This window comes from Anabrus simplex, chromosome 2 (genome assembly GCF_040414725.1).
Source record: "Anabrus simplex isolate iqAnaSimp1 chromosome 2, ASM4041472v1, whole genome shotgun sequence".
NCBI classification, from domain to species: Eukaryota; Metazoa; Arthropoda; class Insecta; order Orthoptera; family Tettigoniidae; genus Anabrus; species Anabrus simplex.
In genome coordinates, this window is record NC_090266.1 from 534,503,981 (window position 1) to 534,528,181 (window position 24,201).

General features: G+C 44.1%; 1 protein-coding gene across 1 annotated transcript in view; it reads right to left on the minus strand.

Moving 5' to 3' along the window:
- Positions 1-24,201, minus strand: part of LOC136864208 (uncharacterized) — a 644,576-nt gene that overhangs the window by 104,015 nt on the left and 516,360 nt on the right. Inside the window, exon 13 of the mRNA XM_067140905.2 lies at positions 15,275-15,549. Coding sequence (XP_066997006.2) covers positions 15,275-15,549 — 275 coding nt within the window. The remainder of the gene's footprint in view (positions 1-15,274; positions 15,550-24,201) is intronic.

Sequence of the window (24,201 nt, forward strand, 5' to 3'; positions counted from 1 at the left end):
TTCGAACAGTAGACAGTAAGCAGGTTCAGGATATAGAAAGAGAATGGGTGGCATACAGGGATGCTGTAGTAGAAACAGCAAGGGAATGGCTAGGAACAACTGTGTATAAAGATGGGGAAAAGCGAATATCTTGGTGGAATGATGAAGTGAGAGCAGCTTGTAAACGTAAAAAGAAGGCTTATCAAAAATGGCTCCATACAAGGGCTGATGCAGACAAGGAATTGTACGTAGATGAAAGAAACAGAGCGAAACAAATAGTTGTTGAATCCAAAAAAGAAGTCGTGGGAAGATTTTGGTAATAACCTAGAACAGCTAGGTCAAGCAGCAGGGAAACCTTTCTGGATAGTAATAAAGAATCTTAGGAAGGGAGGGAAAAAGGAAATGAACAATGTTCGGGTAATTCAGGAAAACTCATAATAGATCCCAGGGAATAATTGGACAGGTTGAGGGAATATTTTGAACATCTCAACGTAAACGGAAATCTTCACTGTGGTGTTGCGAACAGCCAAGCTCGTGGGGAGGAGGAAAATAATGTTGGTGAAATTACGCTTGAGGAAGTGCAAAGGATGGTAAATAAACTCTATTGTCATAAAGCAGCAGGAATAAATGAAATTAGACCTGAAATTGTTAAGTATAGTGGGAATGGCTTCAGAGAGTATTAAGATTAACATGGAGTGTTGATAAGCTACCTTCAGGTTGGACAAAAGCAGTAATTGTATCTATCTATAAAGCAAGGGTACAGGAAGGATTGCAACAACTATCGATGTATTTCATTGATTAGTGTACCAGGCAAAGTATTCACTGGCATCTGGGAAGGGAGGGTGCGATCAGTGGTTGAGAAGAAGTTGGATGAAAACCAGTGCGGTTTCAGACCACGGAGGGGCTGTCAGGATCAGATTTTCAGTATAAGCCAGGTAATTGAAAAATGCTACGAGAGGTACAGACAGCTGTGTTTATGTTTCGTAGACCTAAAGAAAGCATATGGCAGGGTACCGAGGGAAAAGATGTTCGCCATACTGGGGGACTATGGAATTAAAGGTAGATTATTAAAATCAATCAAAGGCATTTATGTTGACAATTGGGCTTCGGTGTGAATGGATGGTAGAATGAGTTCTTAGTTCAGGGTACTTATAGGGGTTAGACAAGGCTGTAATCTTTCACCTCTGTTGTTCAGAGTTTACATGGATCATCTGCTGAAAGGTGTAAAGTGTCAGGGAGGGATTCAGTTAGGTGGAAATGTATTAAGCAGTCTGGCCTATGCTGACGACTTGGTCCTAATGGCAGATTGTGCCGAAAGCCTGCAGTCTAATATCTTGGAAGTTGAAAATAGTTGCACAGATTACGGTATGAAAATTATCCTTTCGAAGACTAAATTGATGTCAGTAGGTAAGAAATTCAACAGAATTGAATGACAGATTGGCGATACAAAGCTGCAACAGGTAAACAATTTCAAGTATTTAGGTTGTGTGTTCTCCCAGGATGGTAATATAGTAAGTGAGATTGAATCAAGGTGTACTAAAGCTAATGCAGTGAGCTCGCAGTTGCGATCAACAGTATTCTGTAATAAGGAAGTCAGCTCCCGGACGAATGTATCTTTATATCGGTCTGTTTTCAGACCAACTTTGCTTTATGGGAGCGAAAGCTGGGTGGACACAGGATATCTTGTAAGTTAGAAGTAACAGACATGAAACAGCGAGAATGATTGCTGGTACCAACAGGTGAGAACAATGGCAGGAGGTACTCGAAATGAGGAGATAAAAGGCCAAGTTAGGAATGAACTCGATGGATGAAGCTGTACGCATAAAACGGCTTCGGTGGTGGGTCATGTGAGGCGAATGGAGGAGGATAGGCTACATAGGAGAATAATGGACTCTGTTGTGAAGGGTAAGAGAAGTAGAGGGAGTCCAAGACGACGATGGTTAGACTCAGTTTCTAATGATTTAAAGATAAGAGGTATAGAACCAAATGAGCCCACAGCACTAGTTGGATATAGAGTATTGTGGCGACGTTTAGTAAAATCACAGAGGCTTGCAGACTGAACGCCGAAAGGCATAACAGTCTATAATGATGATGTATGATGTATGTATGTATGTATGTATGTAATTGAAAAAGTGGTGCAAGTTTTTTTCCCCTTTTCAATTTCGAGCAAGTAATACGTACCGGAAGTTCTACCTTCATTCTGTCGTCTGCAATATTGGTGCAAGTCATACTTGATTCGTTTTCCGATAGGCGTCATGTCTGTCACGAAGAAGCTAAACAAATGGCTACATCGTGTTGTGCAATAGCGGTGTGAATCAGCGCAGCTCTGTTTCTGTGCTTGATAGTTTACACGGGTTGTGTGTGTTTTAGTCATAGTTTCGTCAAGATGAGTATACTGCTCCGATTTTGATGATGATGATGATGACGACGATGATGATGATGATCATGATGGCGACGACAACGATATGGACAACGATTATGTTCCCGAACAATATTCCAGCTACAAATTCCTGTAAGTTCATTTTGATAACCCGGTCAATGCGAACAAAACCCAGCAAAATACGTACATCTACGTTCTTATAAAAGGATAACATGTAATGAATAGGCTGAAACGTAAAGGTAGTAGAGGACTAACAGTTTGCACGAATAAATACCTTTTCAATGTTTACGGTCAAAGTGTAAATGTTTGCACAGAATATTTTCTACAAACATTTCAAATACCGCATGGCATAATGACACTAGCCTTGAAGAAGGATAAAGAAGGACGAGTTAGAGAAGACTTGAGAAGAAGGGGGTCAAGTGTAAATAAAATAGAACGGAGTAGATGAAGTAAAAAACCACAATAATTATCCAGCTTGTAGCAGTCACTACCCAAGGACTCACAACTCCAACCATCGCTACTTAGATGCTAGTCTGAAAGTTAGAAAAATGCACCACCTTATGCATGGAACGTTGTTTTGCAAGTGGATCAGCCTCTGTCACTGAGAGAGTATACAGAAATATTTTCCGTGACCAACACTTACACTTCCATCGACCCTGAAAAGACACTTGCCTGCATTATGATGGATTCAAGTTCATCATTCATATTGCTACTAAAGAAGAGAAAAGTTTGTTAAAATCCCAACACAAAATTTGTCTAAGGGCAGCAGGGAAATGCTAGATAAACCATGAACAATGATTCTGCATTAAAAGCAGAGAATGAGGACTACCACGTAATTTAATTTGACCTCCAGAAGGCATTACCCTTTCTTACTCTAACAACGTCTGTTGCATACTACAAGAGTCCACGACTTAGCGATGAACAAAGTTTGATGCACGTATGGGTTGAAACTGTGCTCTCGAGAGGATTCTAGGAAATAGCATCATGTGTCTCAGAGCATCTGGCAATTGAGGCATTGGGAGAAAAAACACATCATAGCATACAGTGACAGTTGCACAGGCCAGAGTCGTAATTTCTAAATAGCACTAACATGAACATTTCAATTGATCATACCAAGAGCATTTCTGTGAACACAATTGTTTACAGTCGGGTCATTCATTCACGAAAAATGACTCTGACTTTGGAAATATTAAATCTGCTGCCACGAAAAATGTCCACTACGTACCAGCAGACTAGTGTGAAGCCATTCAGAATGATCGAAGTAAAAATAGATTTCAAGTTCGTATGTTACGGCTAGAAGACTTCAAATCGGTGGGGCAACTTGAAAAAGCTGTGATAAGAAGAAAAATAAATGAAGAGGGTTTCCCAGTGAACTGGTTTCGGATTCAATGGTTACGATTTCGAAACAGCAGTCCTCGTGCCATATTCTACAAGGAATCTCTCAATGAGGAACTGCAATTCTATGAAAATAGTTCCCACCAGCAAAACATATCGAACAACCATTTGCACGGATTAATCAATGCCGACTCTACAATGCACCTAGGACAATAACAGCAGACAAGGAGGACATGCTGGATTTGCTCCACTACAGTCCTTCTGAACACCACCACTTCTTCACTTCTTTGAAGACAGCCAAAGGCATCGCAGATACCGGACCTCTTGATTGCACCGACAACCAGAATGATAACTAAACGTTGACTATTAGCTCTTTTCAACTTGCGCCTTTAATACTTCTTTCCCCAATCTTGCACTTGAGATTTTTTCTTCTTTTTATTCGATTTTCTTTCTTTTTGTGTGTGTTAACTCAATATTAATTGTGCTTCATTCATTTTGTAAATTACAGTAAATTAAAGTAAATATGATATATAAAGTCACTGAGAGCATTCCTCCTTTTATGATAGCTAAGAGATTTTAGTGCATGTAAACCTGATGTAAGTTGTTATGTGAAAAAGCCTTTTTCGAAATAGTTGGATGCAGAAGTGGTGTAAGCCAAAACAACCCACATTCCTACATTTCATGTGAAAATAGATACTACTAGTTAGAGAACTGAATAAAGACTAGACTGCACAAAGGAAATTCAATTTTAGTTATTATTCTCATCTTTACAGATGTTTTAATTCTCTTCTCATTACTCACAAATTTACATTATTGACTTACACCGTTTCTGCAGTTAATGACTCATTTATCGACGCTTCAGGTTTACCACTGCAAATATTTAAACAAATTATGAATGTGAAAGCAATTTTTGCATTATTTACGGATGGTAAATATTTAATGTCTTTTCGGAAAGAAGTAGGCCCTGTCGTGATGGCACCGATGCCAGGAATCGAACCAAGATATATTAAGTCCCATAGCATATATTAAGTTAAGGAGATTAGAATTGAACTAGTGTATCCCCAGTACAGGAGACCACTAGGAATGTATAAACGAAAGGATAAAGAGTTTTCTTATAAGAAGAATTATGGTTATTAATTGTGTAAAATGTGCTACTTTATATTTGAAACATTAAGAATAGGATATGTGAAATTACTTGTTCTTCAAGTCCTGCTACGGAAGGCTTATGAGTAACTTGTTATTGAGTTGTAATCTTATCTATGTAAACTGACCAAGGGTTGAGTAAATGAACAGTGGCTAGCTACAAGCACAAATCCAGCATTCAGAATAATTAGCATTGGGAGAGACAAGGAAAGAATACATGACTCATGGAAGGATGGAGCATCGGAAAATCTCCACTTCATGGCAAAACATTCCACTCAGTGAGAGATATGAGTTAGGCTGAGTGAGACGGAGAATAAGTGGTTCTGAGATTGACCACTATAGCACCACCTACTGGAGAGGGATCCCAGTTGGGGGTAGACTAGTACTAGGGTGGGAGTTCCCCCTCTCACTAGTTAGCAAGGGCCAGACCAGGATATATATATACAAGCTGCAGAGGCTTAAGGGATATCTTTAGTCTTGGACAGGAGAACGCTCTACGTAGGTCAAGAACGTCGGTAATAAGACTGGAGGTGCTTACCTTCAGAATGAGAGAGAGGAGTAGGACATAGCCGCGTTAGAAGTGATATCTGAAAGACTTAGTCTCTCAGACAGTAGTGGGAGATGCGGACTTAGGCTTAGAGACAAGCTAGAGGGCAACTCTCAGGTTTTCAACATAGACTCTACCCAGGTCGGAAGTCAGTATTCTAAAAGCTTCCGGAGCAGGCACATCACTGAAGTATGCTGTAAATAGACATTGTAAATATGTACGGTAGTTGGGAAGTCAGAGTTGAATTCAAATATATATCATATTAAATGGGACTCAGTACTTCATTTAATGGTTCAGGGCACCCAACCCACAGATTCTCCAAGCCGCTCGGGAGAACAAATCGTCCAGAACATCTCGGGACAAGGTGAGTCACGACAGACTTACGTTTTGGTGTCAGGTATGTGGGGTGCCCTTAGTTCGAACTCCGACGAACAGTAGAACCATATCAGTCCGATGTTCGCGCACTTCGAGAAGAAGATTGTCCGAAAACCGCGCATCGCAGAAGATTGAACCGCGCACCGAAGAAGATTGTCCGAAAACCGCGCATCGCAGCAGATTGAACCGCGCACCGAAGAAGATTGTCCGAAAACCGCGCAGCGCAGAAGATTGAACCGCGCACCGAAGAAGATTGTTCGAAAACCGCGCATCGCAGAAGATCGAACCGCGCATCGTAGGAGCCACAATCCAGCCCAGCTGCAGGGAGCCAGCAGCCCAGCAGCCTATTAAGCAGCCTACACGGATCGCAGCCAACAAGCCCAGCAGCCTGTTAAGCAGCCTACACGGATCGCAGCCAACAAGCCCAGCAGCCTATTAAGCAGCCTACACGGATCGCAGCCAACAAGCCCAGCAGTACAGAAGACATCGTAGGGTGAGTCCACTTTAATTCAGTATGGCAAGTCAGGAGGAGGATGTAGATTTAAATGCAGGAAGGCCAGAATTTCAGATAGCAGAGGCTGATGATGATGATGATGCACGTAGCTTAGAAGGACCGTATGTAACTGTAGTAGAGGGACACAGACTGATTGGTCGAGAATTTGACGGTAGTCAGCCAGACAGACTACGAGAATTTATTGCCAACGTAGATGCGGCTGTACGCATGATCAGGGAGAATGATCAGGCACTTTTCTTTAAATATATATTGACAAAAATTACAGGCAAGGCCCGAGAGAAGCTCTTGGTAAGAGCTGATATTACTAACTGGGAGAACGCTAAAGTAGCGCTAAATGAATATTATGGTAGGCAGGGCACGTTAGATCTATATATCTGCCAAATGTTCCAAAGCAGTCAGGAACCGCGATAGAGTGTAGCATCCTGGGCGCATCGCGTAGACACGATGGCGTCAGCTTTCAGGGATGCTTTATTAGAGGGCGAATGCCTACAGGATAGGCAGGCACAGTTGAAGTGCGTGAGAAAGATAGGAGTGGCTAGTTTCACACAAGGGTTAAACAACCCAAGAATCCAATGTAGAGTGCAGGATCAGCAACCTTTAAAATTTGAAAGAGCCGTGGCAATAGCTAGGCAGGAAGAAGCAGTCATTATATCCAAACAGGCTAAGGATGGATTGCAAAGTAGGCGGAACACACTAGGGTTCACACGGAGAATTGAAACTAACAAGCCTAATGTAGCAAAACCAGAAGGAAGGTGGCATCCTAAGCCTAGAACAGCAATGGTTAGGGTGATTTGCTACAATTGCAATAAAGAGGGCCACCTAGCTAGGCAATGTACAAGTCCGAGAAAGGAAACACAGGGTCAACCTATCGGAGAGTCAGAATTAAAAAGACCACCGAAAACGCTAACGTGTCGGTATTGTAAGAAACAAGGACACATAGAGAGAGATTGCCGAAAGAAGCAAAGGGACCAAGTAGGTGTAGAAACGCGAACGGTCCGCACAGTCAAGGCGGCCATGAGGGAGAGTACCAGGGGTACACGAACTTGCTGCAATTGCAATAGGAAAGGGCATGAGCAAGATAATTGCAGGCTACCGGTTAACAGACAACATACCGAAATAACGAGATGCTATTCGTGTGGTGGAGATGGTCACTTGGAAAGGGACTGTTGGAGAAATGTACTTGGTAAACAGTCCACTAAACAGTGCTATGCTTGTGGGAAAGCGGGGCACTTACAGAGGTACTGTCGCACGAAAACAATGGGTCAACAGATAGGCAGAACGGACATGAAAGTCTTCCGAAGGTCTGGAGACGAGGGTGACAGGGGGTCGCAACAAACCAAGGAGGGTCCGTTTGGATCAGTGAGTAGCCAAGGACAGGCTATGAAAACCAGGTTAGCAACAAACTAAGCAGGGACCGAAGGCCGGAGACAACCTCGGAATCCCGTAGAAAAATAAGTCTCGAAAGTTCAGATGACGAAGGCACGATGTTACTTAGCATCGTCCAGAGAGGGAAACCGCTTCGATTCTTGTTAGACACAGGGTCAGAAATTAGCCTGGTCAAAGAAGTAAGCGTACCAAAAGTATGCGCAATTATGAGGGGACATGTCATAGAACTCACCGGGGTCAGTGAAGGCAAGCTATATACCAAGGGTACGGTACGGTTTGGGATAAGTGGTTCCAGTCACACCTTCCATGTAGTGGGTAAAGACATTAACTTGACCCAAGATGGCATTATTGGGAAGGACCTCTTGTCAGATGGCGTAATAAATTACAAGGAAGGCTACGTCATAATAAAAGGGACCAGGTACTCAATGGGGGCTCGAGAGACAAAGCTGATCCGTCTCGAACCTAGGACCGAGAAGGTAGTGGCCATTGAGGTAAATAAGAATCTACCTGTTGGCGTAATAGAGCGAGCAGAAGTAGCACCAGGGGTGTATTTAGCCGAATGTTTAACCAGGTCCCAGAGAAATGAGGCTATTGTAAGCATTATTAACACCACCGAGAAAGAAGTAGAGATACAGAGCCCTGTGGTATGCATTCATGAGGTTGATTACACATGCCTGTCACAAGGAAGAAGGGTAAGGCTAACCAAGGAGACCGAAGACAATGGTTTAGGTTTCGGAAAGTTGCGCTCACAGAGAGTGACCGAACAGCTGCGGATAGACCATTTGAACATGGTAGATGCAGAGAAAATATTGGCCATCTGTACAGAGTATGATGATGTATTTCACTTAGAGGGGGACAAGTTGACCCATACGAAGGTAATACAGCATGAGATTCCAATATCTAGGGAACAACCTCCTATTAACGTACGGCCCTATAGGCTCCCAGAAGCACAGAAGGGAGAGATACGAAAACAAATAGATAAACTGTTGGAGGATGACATAATCAGTCCCAGTGTGTCACCCTGGAATGCGCCGTTACTTTTAATCCCAAAGAAACTAGATGCCTCAGGCATACAGAAATGGAGGGTCGTTATAGACTATAGGAAATTAAATGAGGTTACAATAGGAGTTAGTTATCCCCTACCATTAATTTCCGAATTGTTAGATGCCCTTGGAAAGGCTAAATATTTCTCGACTCTAGATTTAGCGAGTGGGTACTACCAAGTGCTACTGAAGCCTGAAGATAGGCCCAAGACCGCCTTCTCAGCACTAGGGCAGAAGTATGAATATAAGAGAATGCCGATGGGTATCAGAGATGCCCCAGCCACATTCACAAGGCTGATGAACACTGTGCTAACAGGGTTAACTGGCATTAAATGTTTATGTTATCTGGATGACATAATTGTGTATGGTAGCTCAGTAGACGAGCACAATGCCAAGTTACGAGTAATACTCCAGAGGCTGCGAGAGAATAATTTAAAACTCCAGCCTGATAAGTGCGAATTTTTAAGGGCCGAGGTGGCATTTTTAGGGCACGTAATCACGGAAGATGGAGTCCACCCAGATGCTAAAAAGGTCCAGGCAGTCAGGGATTTTCCCAGGCCGACCACTAGCCGCCAGATCAAGCAGTTCTGCGGGCTGAGTGGGTACTATAGGAAGTTCATCCCTAACTATAGTAAAATTGCAAAGCCACTTTATGAATTAGTAAAGAAAGACGTTCCCTTTGTGTGGGGAGACAAACAGGAGCAAGCGTTTGAAACACTGAAGCGAAGGCTAATAGAGGAGCCTGTTCTGCAATATCCAGATTTTGAAAAACCCTTCGTTGTTACCACTGATGCAAGCAACGAGGCGGTTGGAGCAGTACTGTCACAAGGACCCATTGGGAAGGATCTTCCAGTTGCCTATGCAAGCCGGACGCTTAACAAGGCAGAAGTAAATTACAGTGTAACCGAAAAGGAATTATTGGCAATAGTGTGGGCAGTGAAGTATTTCAGGCCGTACTTATTTGGGCGGCATTTCACTGTAGTGACGGACCACAAGCCATTGAAGTGGGTTTTCAATGTGCAGGACCCGTCTTCACGCCTGCTGAAGTTTAGGTTAAAGCTGGCAGAGTACGATTTTGTCATAGAATACAAGCAGGGTAAGCGGAACTGTAACGCCGATGCCCTGAGTCGTAATCCAATTGTAGAGAAGAGCCAAACTAGAGTGGTCAGTTCAGCTCGGAAGGGACCCCAGACGGCGGTCAGAAGAGACACTCAGTATCCTGGTGACGTTAAGGTTAGAGTAGCGAGTTCAAAACCCGAGGACGCCAAGGCAGAGGGAATCGAAGTCGGCTACACCACGGACGAGGGCTCCGAGGACGCTAAGGCAGAGGAATCCAAGCCCGAAGGTAGTTCACCGGAAGGAGAAATAGAAGGGCTAAGAGAGGAGGAGAAATTAGCCATAATGAAGGAGTGTCATAACTCATTAATAGGAGGCCATCAAGGGATTGCGAGGACATTCGCAAGACTGAGCGAGCGAATACAGTGGAAGGGTATGAAAAAGGACGTAGAAAAGTACATTCGCTCTTGTCCATCATGTCAGCGAAATAAGGGGACTCGGCCAGACATCAGAGCCCCCATGGTAATTACAGATACTCCAAGCACAGTCTTCGAGAAGATGTCGCTTGACGTAGTAGGCCCTATGCCTTTGACGGAAGCTGGTAACAGGTACATTCTCACCTGCCAGGACCAGCTGTCCAAGTATCTAGTGGCAAGTCCAATGCCAAATCAAGAAACAGATACGGTGACACGTACATTAATAAATAATGTCATCAGTATATACGGGATACCCAACCAGATATTGACTGATCAGGGTAGTAACTTCATGAGCGAGGTGTTCAAAACACTCTGTAAGGTGTTGAGGATACAGAAAACTCACACCACAGCGTTCAGGCCACAGTCAAATGGGAGCATTGAAAGATCCCATAAGGTATTAGTGGAGTACCTTAGGCACTATGTTTGTGCCAATGAACAGAACGATTGGGACCGGTATCTCCCAACGGCAGCTTTTGTCTACAACACGACCAAGAGCACAAGTACGGGGTTCACGCCTTACGAATTGATATTCGGTAAGAAGGCAAACATCCCAGGAGTATTGCAAAAACCACCTGAGTCAGGTTATAACGAGTATCAGACAGTGGTTGAGGAGCTAACCCAGCAGTTAAGGAGAAACCACGAGGCAGCAAGACGAACCTTAATAGAGAGAAAAGAAAGAGAGAAGCAGGACTATGACAAGAAGCAAAACGAAGTAACCTTCCAAGTAGGAGATAAAGTTTTGTTACGTAATGACGCACTGCGACGAGGGAAATCCAGGAAATTGAGCCCACCTTTTGAAGGTCCATACATTATAGTAGGCGTATCAGGTGTAAATTGCACCTTACAAATGAACAAAAGGGAAAGAGAACAAAGGTTCACAAAAATAGACTACGGATGTTCCTGTGAGAGCTAAGTGGGATAGCAAAAGAGGTAGACAAATAAAGGAAATTAGCTAGGTTAATAATGCGGGAAGTAAACAGTCAGTTAAGTAATAGAAATTAAGTTTGGGAATAATATAATTGTTAGGTAACGAATTTCCTGTCGTACCTTACAGTTGACAGAAGACGATGGCGGAGATAACGAGTTGGTTCCACATCGTAGTAACCCTGTGGATGATGATGTCGTCTCATCTCGAGGCAGGTGGAGAGGTGACAGACGTCAGAGTGACGCCATATGAGAATACACCTGGTGTATATTTCGATGACCAGGGCGAAGTGCAGTTATATACTACAGAATGGGCCCTAGTAACGTATGTAAATTTGAATCAGCTGACAGAAACATTTGCTCTAGCTCAGAGATATGTGAGACGAACGAGGTTGCTATGTTTGCAATTAGAAGTTACTTCAAATTTTACTTGCCAGCAGGACGTAAATATGCTGCAGACACATTTGGAAAGAATAAAGGGATCAAAAGATGTTATTAATAGGATCACAAAAGGCGTGGCAAGGGAAGAAGGGAATAGACGAAGGAGAGGATTAATTAATGCCGTAGGATCAATAGCGAAAACGTTATTTGGAACACTTAGCGAAGACGATGCAGAACGATACGAGGGAAAGATTTCTGAGCTAGAGAAGGAGCAGCTCTCTATTATGAAAATTGCTAAAGAGCAGATGATTGTTGTTAAGTCCATCCTACGAACCATGAACAGCACCATCTACGAGGTAAATGCAAATGAACTTAGAATCAGTAAGAATTTAGATGAAATTAGATTGTATTTACAGAATGAAACACTCCAAGTAGCTGGAGCGATTAGGCAAGCAGAATTGGAGATAGCTATTAATAGACACTTAATTGAAATTGAAGGTCTTCTAATGCAGTTGCATGATCATTATAGTATAGTATTGGAAGGTATTATGAATGCTCAGTCTGGGATAATACATCCTCAGATAATTACACCAGATGAGATCATTAAGGCCTATAGAAAAGCGCAGGGAGATTTTCCAAGAGGTATTTCCTTGCCATTTGAATTAAAGTCGACTTATGGCTACCTTATATACAGGGTAGCTTCAGCAGAAGTGTTTTTAAGTAAAAATTTCTTAGTGTATGTAATGAAAACACCCTTAACAGATAAGACAACCTATTTATTGTATAAAGTGATACCTTTTCCTACTCAAGTGATAAATAACCCTAATCATTACGTGTATGTGAACGAGGAAAAGAATTATATAATCATGGATAAGGAAAAACAAACATTCGCGCAATTGAGTGAAGAACAATTAAACAAATGCAAACAGGTAACTTCCATGTGGAAATTATGCAAGGTAAGGTTTCCAATTAATACGGTGCACACGCAAAATAATTGTGTTGTTAAATTAATTAGTGGAGTCAATCAAATGCCTGAAAATTGTGCCAAACGCGTGTTGCCCGTTAGAGACTTAATGTGGATTCTCATAGAGAATAATAAATATATATATGTGTCCCCTGAAGAGAAAAAGGTGACTTGCATGTGCAAAGATACTACTAGTGATATCATGCTTAAGGGTACAGGTACGATAGAAATAAGTCCTATGTGTACACTGTATGGCCCAAATAGTAAAATTCAGGGAGTAGGGAAAATAAATAGTACGCAAGACAAGGATTTAGTGCCAATGATAGCACTACAGTATGATTGCTGTGAGCAGATAGACAGTGAATTAAGGTTAGATCAGGTCCCTGAGTTAAATAAAGTAGCAACAACTAACTTATTAAATCACATCGATGACTTACGTTGGGCTACCCATAAGACAGAGGAAGTAGAAAACATGGTCAGACAAAAAGAGGAAGAAATAAGGCAAAAAGCCATGTATCAACATGTAAATATATATAGATACATAGTCTGGACCATGGTGAGTATAGTGGGTTTATTCATATGGTGTTATTGTTGTAATTGTTGTTGTTGTAATTCCTGTAGAAAGGTAGGATACTCTTTCAGTAAATGTATGGACGATGCGAAGGAGCATTGTCCAAGTATCTGTATCAAACAAACTGTAATCAATAAGGAAGGTAAGGCGAAAACCTCGGAAGAGAATGTTAATGTGATATTTCAGCACCCCAGGCTTGTTGGGAGACGTCCTGACTCACCTGCGGGGCTTTTGAGACTGGAAAGTCCCAGGCTCACTGAGAGACGTCTCAGTTCACCTGTGGAATCCCGAAAAGTAGTAGTTATCGAGGCAAGTTCACACGAGATAAGAGAACGAGGCACGCCACCACCAATAGCCAGGAGACCGTTAAGGTCATCAGAAGCGAGGCTGTGAGTTCCTCATAGTCGAAATGGACGCAAATGTGTTGCGCCCATTTCTTCCCGGGTACGGGAGGTGTCGTGATGGCACCGATGCCGGGAATCGAACCAAGATATATTAAGTCCCATAGCATATATTAAGTTAAGGAGATTAGAATTGAACTAGTGTATCCCCAGTACAGGAGACCACTAGGAATGTATAAACGAAAGGATAAAGAGTTTTCTTATAAGAAGAATTATGGTTATTAATTGTGTAAAATGTGCTACTTTATATTTGAAACATTAAGAATAGGATATGTGAAATTACTTGTTCTTCAAGTCCTGCTACGGAAGGCTTATGAGTAACTTGTTATTGAGTTGTAATCTTATCTATGTAAACTGACCAAGGGTTGAGTAAATGAACAGTGGCTAGCTACAAGCACAAATCCAGCATTCAGAATAATTAGCATTGGGAGAGACAAGGAAAGAATACATGACTCATGGAAGGATGGAGCATCGGAAAATCTCCACTTCATGGCAAAACATTCCACTCAGTGAGAGATATGAGTTAGGCTGAGTGAGACGGAGAATAAGTGGTTCTGAGATTGACCACTATAGCACCACCTACTGGAGAGGGATCCCAGTTGGGGGTAGACTAGTACTAGGGTGGGAGTTCCCCCTCTCACTAGTTAGCAAGGGCCAGACCAGGATATATATATACAAGCTGCAGAGGCTTAAGGGATATCTTTAGTCTTGGACAGGAGAACGCTCTACGTAGGTCAAGAACGTCGGTAATAAGACTGGAGGTGCTTACCTTCAGAATGAGAGAGAGGAGTAGGACATAGCCGCGTTAGAAGTGATATCTGAAAGACTTAGTCTCTCAGACAGTAGTGGGAGATGCGGACTTAGGCTTAGAGACAAGCTAGAGGGCAACTCTCAGGTTTTCAACATAGACTCTACCCAGGTCGGAAGTCAGTATTCTAAAAGCTTCCGGAGCAGGCACATCACTGAAGTATGCTGTAAATAGACATTGTAAATATGTACGGTAGTTGGGAAGTCAGAGTTGAATTCAAATATATATCATATTAAATGGGACTCAGTACTTCATTTAATGGTTCAGGGCACCCAACCCACAGATTCTCCAAGCCGCTCGGGAGAACAAATCGTCCAGAACATCTCGGGACAAGGTGAGTCACGACAGCCCAGTGTGCTTTCATCACTTATTAAGTGATGTCATTTAACATGTTACAGACTAGCAATCTGAGACACATATTCGCCCATTTTCTCATCTTCAAGGCGATTGAAACCATGTGGCCTCTCGTACCAACTATCGGCAAAGAAATTCGGTTAAGAGAAAGGGCAAACGGAAAGGAGGCAGAACCACTGATTCGCCCGATCGATTCCAGCGCTCATCATCATTCCACTCTCTCTCTGACGAACAAAACACACCATCTACTGCTGCCTTGTGGTCATTATTATTTTAAATCATACTTATAAAAGATTACTTTAAAATTTATACTTTGCATTTATAACGCTGAAAGGCATAACAGTCTATGATGATAATGTATGTAATGTATGTATGTATGTATGTATGTATGTATGTATGTATGTATGTATGTATGTATGTATGTATGTATGTATGTATGTATGTATAACTTTAAATATATGTCTGAACTTATGAAAACTACATGTGCAACACAAACTGTTCCGTCACGAATGTGAGGAGCATTCAGTTGGGAACTGATTTTACTCTCATAATTATGTCTTCATTACGTTTTCTTACTCAAGGAGTCGTAATCCAAAACAAAGAATTTATTCTGAATGTACTGAAGAACATAGCTCACCTTCTCAATCAGTTGGCTCAGTACACCTCTCTTCCCATCTCGCCCGGATTCAAGGCTCTGCGAAAGGGCGGCTTGTTGCTGCTGTTGGTGCTGCTGCTGTTGTTGCTGCTGTTGTTGTTGCTGTTGTTGTTGTTGCTGCTGCTGTTGTTGTTGCTGTTGTTGTTGCTGCTGCCGACTCGCATAAACTGACATACCTCCGGCACCATCCAGGGCTTGTTGCTCTCGACTGGCACGCGTACGTGAAACATCTCGGACAGGTGCCTCCTTGCTGTCCACTGCCAAACAAGATGTAAAATAATACAATGAGAATGAAGATCTCCTCCTACACAAATGAGTAGAGAAACAATACTAATATCTGGTATTTCCTAAGACTTAATATTAAGCATGAGGATTACGTACAAGTGAATCACCAAACAAGAAACGTGAACACTTACTGCAACTAAACATGAATTTGATCGATTGATTGTATGAGTGGCGTCAGGAAGGGCATCCAGCCATAAAACTGGGACAAATTCATATAAATTACCTAGCTCAACATATTGGTATATAGACTAGGACGAAGAAGAAGATTGTGTTAGTGAGTATTGTTCTAAAGAGCAAAACAAAGGAATTATTAGCTTCCCCAAAATGAGCGTGCATGGCTTCTTGATTACTCTGTTGCACAAATCTGACTGCGAATTTTCAAAATTGATTATTCAGAAATGAAATGTTAACATTGCCTTGAATATTATTTGTTTCATATTTGGTGTCACGTTGAAAATATAGTCAAAGAAACAGTGCTGGCGAATGAAACAATCAGCTGCTGGAGAGAACCAAGCAGTGAAAATCCGTCCAAATAACGCTTTTTTTATTGCATTAAGTTATACCCCAGTCCTCCCAGAACACAAATATGTATGCTATTTTTGTATGTTTGCTGCATACTGATGGGAAAAAAAGAGCATCTTTTAAGCAATGTGATTCATGCACGAGGGGCTGCCTGGCCGAGGCGGTAAAGGCGTGCTCGGTTTACCCGGAAAGACGTGGGTTCGAATCCTCACCAGGAAGTCGTAGAATTTAAGAAACGCGATTTTCACTTCCGGAGGTGCATATGGCCCTGAGGTTCACTCAGCCTACACCAAAAATGAGTACCAGGTTAATTCCTGGGGCCCAAGGCGGCCGGGCGTAGAGCTAACCACTCTACCCCATCAAGCGCCGAGGTTACGGATAGTGGAAGCCTTTACCTTCCACCCCTCCAAGGGCCTTCATGGCCTGTACGGAGATGACTTTGCTTTGTTTTGCTTTGATTTATGCACGGCCCTTTCTGTCTGTCGATCGTTCAGCTGTGTTTACCCCGACTTAATTCATTCTACGACCACTGCTTTTCATGTTGATTATCCTGCTGCTATACGAATGTGAGTAATAACTGAAGATCATTTCACCCTTCTATTTACTCAGTGTTTAAGTTTTACTCGTAGTCATTTGAAGCAGGAGCTTGAATTGAGGACGCAATCTTATTATATTTACAGTTATATTTTTATCCATATAGGTCCTGAATATGGGCATAATAAGGAAGTTTAATAGCAAGGATACTTTTAATGTTAACAGATATACCATAAACGGGAGTGTAATGAACTCTCCTGCTGATAATTGTAACGTTATACATATACAACCAGACTTCACATCGGTCTGCAAGTCCACCTTCTCCTAGTAAGAACAGGCTGTCTTGTCTAGACTCTTATGAATGTGAGAGCACTAGTAATTGTGATGGGATTGTTGAAGCTAAGAGTATTAGTGGGAACGTAATAATAATTTCGTGCGCCGGGCTGAGTGGCTCAGACGGTTGAGGCGCTGGCCTTCTGACCCCAACTTGGTAGGTTCGATCCTGGCTCAGTCCGGTGCTATTTGAAGGTGCTCAAATATGTCAGCCACGTGTCGGTAGATTTACTGGCACGTAAAAGAACTCCTGCGGGACAAAATTCTGGCACCTCGGCGTCTCCGAAAACCGTAAAAGAGTAGTTAGTGGGACGTAAAGCAAATAACATTATTATTAATAACTTCGTGTGGCTATTTCTAGCAGAGTGCAGCCCTTGTAAGGCAGACCCTCCGATGAGGGTGGGCGGCATCTGCCATGTGTAGGTAACTGCGTGTTGTTGTGGTGGAGGATAGTGTTATGTGTGGTGTGTGAGTTGCGGGGATGTTGGGGACAGCACAAACACCTACCCCTCGGGCCAATGGAATTAACCAATGAATGTTAAAATCCCGACCCAGCCAGGAATCGAACCCGGGACCCTCTGAACCGAAGGCCAATACGCTGACCATTCAGCCAACGAGTCGGACAGTGGGAACGTTATAATAGACGTAGTCATTATTTGGGAACTAGTAAAAAATGATACCAAGTGCAGGTGTTATGACAACGTTGACAGCATGGATATGTATGAAAGTTCCAGACCCATTGGATTGTTGCTACAGGTCTCCCCACGTTATTGGTCACGGAGGAATCAACTCCAGTATACGGACTCTGGTGTAGCGTAGTTGACTTGCAGTCTGTGCAGTGAAGTGTTCCCCGTCAAACATGCTTCGACGACAGAAGAGCACGCTATCAACAACTGTCACCGTTTGAAAGGGCTCGGATAATTGGGCTGTGTGAGGCTGGATTTTCGCTAAGGACTGTCGCTGCACGTGTTGGCCGACAGGCATCTACGGTACAACGTGTATGGCAGCAGTGGTCAAATGAAGGTGCCCACACTCGTAGACCTGGCACAGGCCCAGCGCGACAGACAACTGTGAGAGAGGATCGCCGCATCATTCGGATGGCCCGGATGGAACCCCATGCAACAGCAGCGCAAATACGAGCAACTGTGGCACCCCACGTTACACAACAAACAGTTGGTAATCGCCTGCGTGCGGCTGGCTTACGAGCCCGTGTCCCTGCAGAAGGTGTTCCATTGGCCCCACAACAGCGACGTGTAAGGCTGGCCTGGTGTCGAGAAAGATAGACGTGGGTCGACGAATGGCATAGGGTCGTCTTTAGTGATGAATCGCGCTTTTGTCTTGCCCGCAGTGATCGCCAAAAAATCGTGTGCGCCGACGTACCGGGGAGAGGGGCCGCCCAGATCTTGTCGAGAGCACACAGGGCCAACACCAAGCATTATGGTCTGGGGAGCTATTGGCTTTAATGTGAAATCACAATTACTGCTTGTTTAGGCCACTATGACTGCTCGACAGTACGTTGATAGGGTACTCAATCCAGTGGTTGTCCCTATGATGGCGAACATTGCTAATGGGATGTTTCAGCAGGACAGTGCCCGGGTTCACACTGCACGCATCTCCAGAGAAGCTCTCCACGACATCACAACCTTAGAATGGCCTGCCAGATCCCCGGACCTCAGTCCTATTGAGCATGTGTGGGACATGATGGGTCGACAACTGGCCAACCGTCCTCAGCCACCCACAACTCTGGAACAACTGACCCGTGCAGTGCAGCAAGCATGCGCCACAATTCTTCAGGAAGCGATCCAGGGCCTTGCTGACTCCATGCCCCGACGAATTAATCAATATATTACACCTCGTGATGGGCACATCCTGTACTGATTGTTGTCCAAACTTGCGGTCACAGGGACCTAAAAGTATAATCATCGAATCAAAACCGAATATTCGTCCTGCATGTTCAATTGCAGCAATGTAGCACCACTCCTTCTGGGTGTTGCAATTTCCATTTTCTTCAGTGCACTTCACACCGTCGATCATCAGTGTGGACCACCTGAAGAAGCGGCCTTCACAGTGAAGACGCAGGTTTAATAGGCAAAGAAGTGAGCAAGAGAAGAAGCGACTCCACTATCACAGATTTTCGCGCAGGAGTTGGTTGATCTGTACAATTGGGGCTGCCACTTTGTCACTGATATGCCAACTCAAGAAACTTTAAAAAAGATCAATGCATCGGAAACAAAATCACGCGAGCTTCAAGTAGAGCCAAAAAACACGTGATCAGATAATTCTTAATGAAAATGCATTAAGGATGAATAATGGCAACCAGTTCCTTTTAGCTGACGACGGCATGGGAGAGAGTGAACATTTTAGTGCCGGAAAAGGTGGAGAAAGTACTCGGTATTGTGCGCAATTTTTTTATGGATGGCACGTTGAAGAGTTGCAGTAAACTGTTTGCCCATATATGCGGTTTTGAATGCCACGCGCCGCGCACAGTTCTTCGAGAACATCCCAGCCGGATCCAGCCAGCCAGCTCAGCGCTTGAGTCAGCGGACACGCCGTCGCTGCAGTTGGGTATATAAGAAGGCCCTCGCCAAGTGAGGAAGAGGGTTCTTCGGCATTAAACGGTATTCAACACAGTAAGTTAGTCACGTAGGACATTCTCTGTTGAAAAGGTGATCTGAATTGGTGGACGAAAGAAAATTCGGGAGGTATCACCTCCGGACGTGCCCATCGCCAACGACTAACTCAGCTCAGGTGGATTCATCTGCATTGAACTCCATCCAATCTACAGGGACATCAATAGCCACCCTATATCCATACTCGCCTTATTGCCTGGCAACCACAACAGCAACGACCAGCACAACCACAACCACCACCATCACCAAATTCAGCCCATTAGCCGCAGTTTCATACCACTTGGCTGTAATGTCCAGCCATTCTGCGCCTAATTATCAAGCCAGATTCATTCCGCCGACACCAACTCCACAAAAGGATACCTCGAGACTTAAGTTCCAATTCACGAGGCTGCTGCCACAATCTTCTCCAGAAGAGGAACAAGCTCCTGAGCGCCAGGTACCTCACCCGGAACCGGCAGCTTCAACAGCCACGGTAAGTAACACGCCGCTAACCATGGACGTCACCATACAGAACGATCCTCAAACGGTCGCCACCAATACCACCATCAGCTACATCACTCCTTCCCAGTTCGCATTTTCCTCTATATCCGGCACTAGAATCCCTAGCAATCACACTCAGATTCAACATGTGCAGCTAGGACATCGTAGATATCCGAAGTATTGCTTCAAGAGTCATCATCTAGGTCAACGGAGACGCTGCTGCCAATCTGCTCACCACTGTAATAGGATCTAACCACCTAGGATCAATCACCACACTTCACCGCTTCCACTCCCACCTGTTAAATATCCACGTCTACCTCCACGCTATAGACTTCTCAGCTGTGTAATACGAGGTGCATACCCCCATATTACTGAAGAAACCGTCATTGCAGAGCACAACGCAGAAGCCATCACAGCTAAAAAGGCATTCCAGATCAAAAACGCAACAGACCCCACCTACATGATTGGATTCTTATGTCATCACCCGAAGACGTCGACCGCGTATTGGCCAACGCAGTTTCGATCCACCGACATCACCTAAAAGTGGAGCAATCTTGTGCCCCGCCGCCATAATCAATCTGGTGTGAGCAATGCCTCGTCTGTAACAATTACCCCGCCACTCACTGCACAGCTTAAAATACCATATGTGGCCACTGCAGTCAACAACATTCTACACCCCAATGTCCAAACACAAATCCACCCACCCCTTGTGTCACATCTGTGGAGGTAGTCACCTAGTACACTTGCGCGCTGCAGACGACGCCCTGCACCTCCCCAACACCAACCCGAGTTTTTTTGCTAGTTGCTTTACGTCGCGCCGACACATATAGGTCTTATGGGGACGATGGGGCAGCAATGGGAAGGAAGCGGCCGTGGCCTTAATTAAGGTACAGCCCCAGAATTTGCCTGGTGTGAAAATGGGAAACCACAGAAAACCATCTTCAGGGCTGTCGACAGTGGGGTTCAAACCTACTATCTCCCGAATACTGGATACTGGTCGCACTTAAGCGACTGCAGCTATCGAGCTCGGTCAACCCGAGTTCAGAGTCCCCATTAGAACCATCGGCACGCCTATATCACCTAACCGTTTTCTTTTCTCGTCTCATACAATCGAAGATCTCATCCGTTTTTTAACCATTTAATTGGTCATTATTCATCCACATAACAGATATTTAGTCTTTAATCACTTATAAGCCGTAGCAAACTAAACCTTCAACCTTCATTTCTCAACCACTTATTCTGAATTAAATTCTCATTTCTAATTCACACCTCTGAAAACCTGTGTCTAAACCCACCCACAGCTCTCTCAGCGTAACAGATAAGCTCCATTTTCCACGAAGTGTACAGTAACCAACGCCGCCGCTTCTATTGGGCCTATGATCATCGTAGGTTGTAAGTTTAGTGTACTAACAGAACAAATGTAACACGTACTAGCATATTCACAAATTCAACTGCCTGCTTTTGTATTAGTACTGCTAGGCGTAGGAGTCAATGGAAAACCACCAGCCGGTTCCTTGTTAAAACTGTACAGTTTATTTATGAATCTATGTACCTGTAGATGTAGCAAAATAAAAGCTGCAATCTACGTATAAAAACAAGCCATGACCAACCAATTATTAAATCTCTCCCGTTATTGTAAATAAAAAATAAAATGAAATAATAAAATGCTTAGCCAAGAGGCTAGAAATCCCCTCCCATCCCCTACTTCTTCACATCCTTTTACCCACCTCACTCTTCCATCACATCACCCCAATCCGCCCACATTTCTTGGCCAAAGAGAGGACGTAACCTTCTAGGTGGCCCATCCCATCCTTTCAGGGTGGGGAAGAAACATTTTTGCGATGATGATGATGATGATGATGATGATGATGATGATGAGAGGAACAGAACGCCACAAGCTGGCGAACCCTGCGACCCAAGCACGCAACGGGCAATACTAGCACCGTGGCTTGCTTAGGACACCACCGCGACTTTATCACTTCTCCAAAACGTCATTTTATGTGTGTGTAAGTTAGGAGCTAACTCAGATTCTCCTCACACACATTAGATAGTGTTCATATGGACTTAAAATTTTCGCCGATATCTTCAAGTCCCCCTACACATACTGTATTGTGAATAAGCAGTGTTCTTACAGACTTGTATCTTCGCGCGGCTATCTTTAAAGTGGAACATATGGTGAATAGTTTTGTTCAGAAGAAATTATAATATTTATCGCTGCAGTCGTCAAGCTTCCATGTTCTTTTGAAAGTATTTTCTCTCAGTTCACATGTGTGTCATTCTCTGAAGGTCATCATCATTATTTTTGTAACGCAACTGCAGATAGACTTGCTTTCTGTAATAAATTTATATGCGTTGTCTAGTTCTGAAAATTGATTCTATTAGGACACAGCAGATAATGCCCCGGGAACGATATCTACCTGAGTGTTTGGTATCAAGGATAATGTTTGGAGGAGGTGGCATTATGATGTGGGGTTGTTCTCATGCGAGTGATTTGGCCCTCTTGTAGGACTGCATGACACTGTAAACTCAGAATGATATCAACACATTTTGAATGTTTTCGTACTGTCTACCGTGGAAAATCAGTTCGATGATGACCATTGTTTATACCAACATGATAACGCTCCGAGTCGTAAACCGGGCTATGTAAGCTAATGGAATACGACAAATAATATTCTAAACTGGACTGGCCCTCCCAGAGTCCCAATATAAACCGAACAGAACACTTTTGAGAAGAGGTAGAACGACATCTTCGTTCCAGACCCAACCGTCCAACATTAATACGTTTTCTGGCTGCGGCTCTCCGGCAAGAACGGGATGACATTCCCATGGATACGTTCCAACACCTGTTGACAAGTCTCCCCAACAGAGCCTGGGCTGTGATACAAGCAATAGGTGGACCAACATCATATTAGTATCCATTATTAGAAAGTATTTTACCAGCAAACCCTGTCTTCAGTTTCAGTTAGGTGTCCGGATACTTCTGATCAGACACTGTATATTATTTATTTATTTATTTATTACTTTTTTGGCTTATGGCTAGTACATAACTCTACATACAAACATTCAAAAATACACTGATTGACAGAGCAAATGCAACACCAAGAAGGAGGGGTCAGAACTTTATGCCAATTGCAGGGTAGACTGACGTCACTGAGGTATGCTCATGATGTGAAATGCGCCGCTGTGCTGCGCACGTAGCGAACGATAAATGGGACACGGCGTTGGCGAATGGCCCACTTCGTACCGTGATTTCTCAGCCGACAGTCATTGTAGAACGTGTTGTCGTGTGCCACAGGACACGTGTATAGCTAAGAATGCCACGCCGCCGTCAACGGAGGCATTTCCAGCAGACAGACGACTTTACGAGGGGTATGGTGATCGGGCTGAGAAGGGCAGGTTGGTCGCTTCGTCAAATCGCAGCCGATACCCATAGGGATGTGTCCACGGTGCAGCGCCTGTGGCGAAGATGGTTGGCGCAGGGACATGTGGCACGTGCGAGGGGTCCAGGCGCAGCCCGAGTGACGTCAGCACGCGAGGATCGGCGCATCCGCCGCCAAGCGGTGGCAGCCCCGCACGCCACGTCAACCGCCATTCTTCAGCATGTGCAAGACACCCTGGCTGTTCCAATATCGACCAGAACAATTTCCCGTCGATTGGTTGAAGGAGGCCTGCACTCCCGGCGTCCGCTCAGAAGACTACCATTGACTCCACAGCATAGACGTGCACGTCTGGCATGGTGCCGGGCTAGAGCGACTTGGATGAGGGAATGGCGGAACGTCGTGTTCTCCGATGGGTCACGTTTCTGTTCTGTCAGTGATAGTCACCGCAGACGAGTGTGGCGTCGGCCTGGAGAAAGGTCAAATCCGGCAGTAACTGTGGAGCGCCCTACCGCTAGACAACGCGGCATCATGGTTTGGGGCGCTATTGCGTATGATTCCACGTCACCTCTAGTGCGTATTCAAGGCACGTTAAATGCCCACCGCTACGTGCAGCATGTGCTGCGGCCGGTGGCACTCCCGTACCTTCAGGGGCTGCCCAATGCTCTGTTTCAGCAGGATAATGCCCGCCCACACACTGCTCGCATCTCCAAACAGGCTCTACGAGGTGTACAGATGCTTCCGTGGC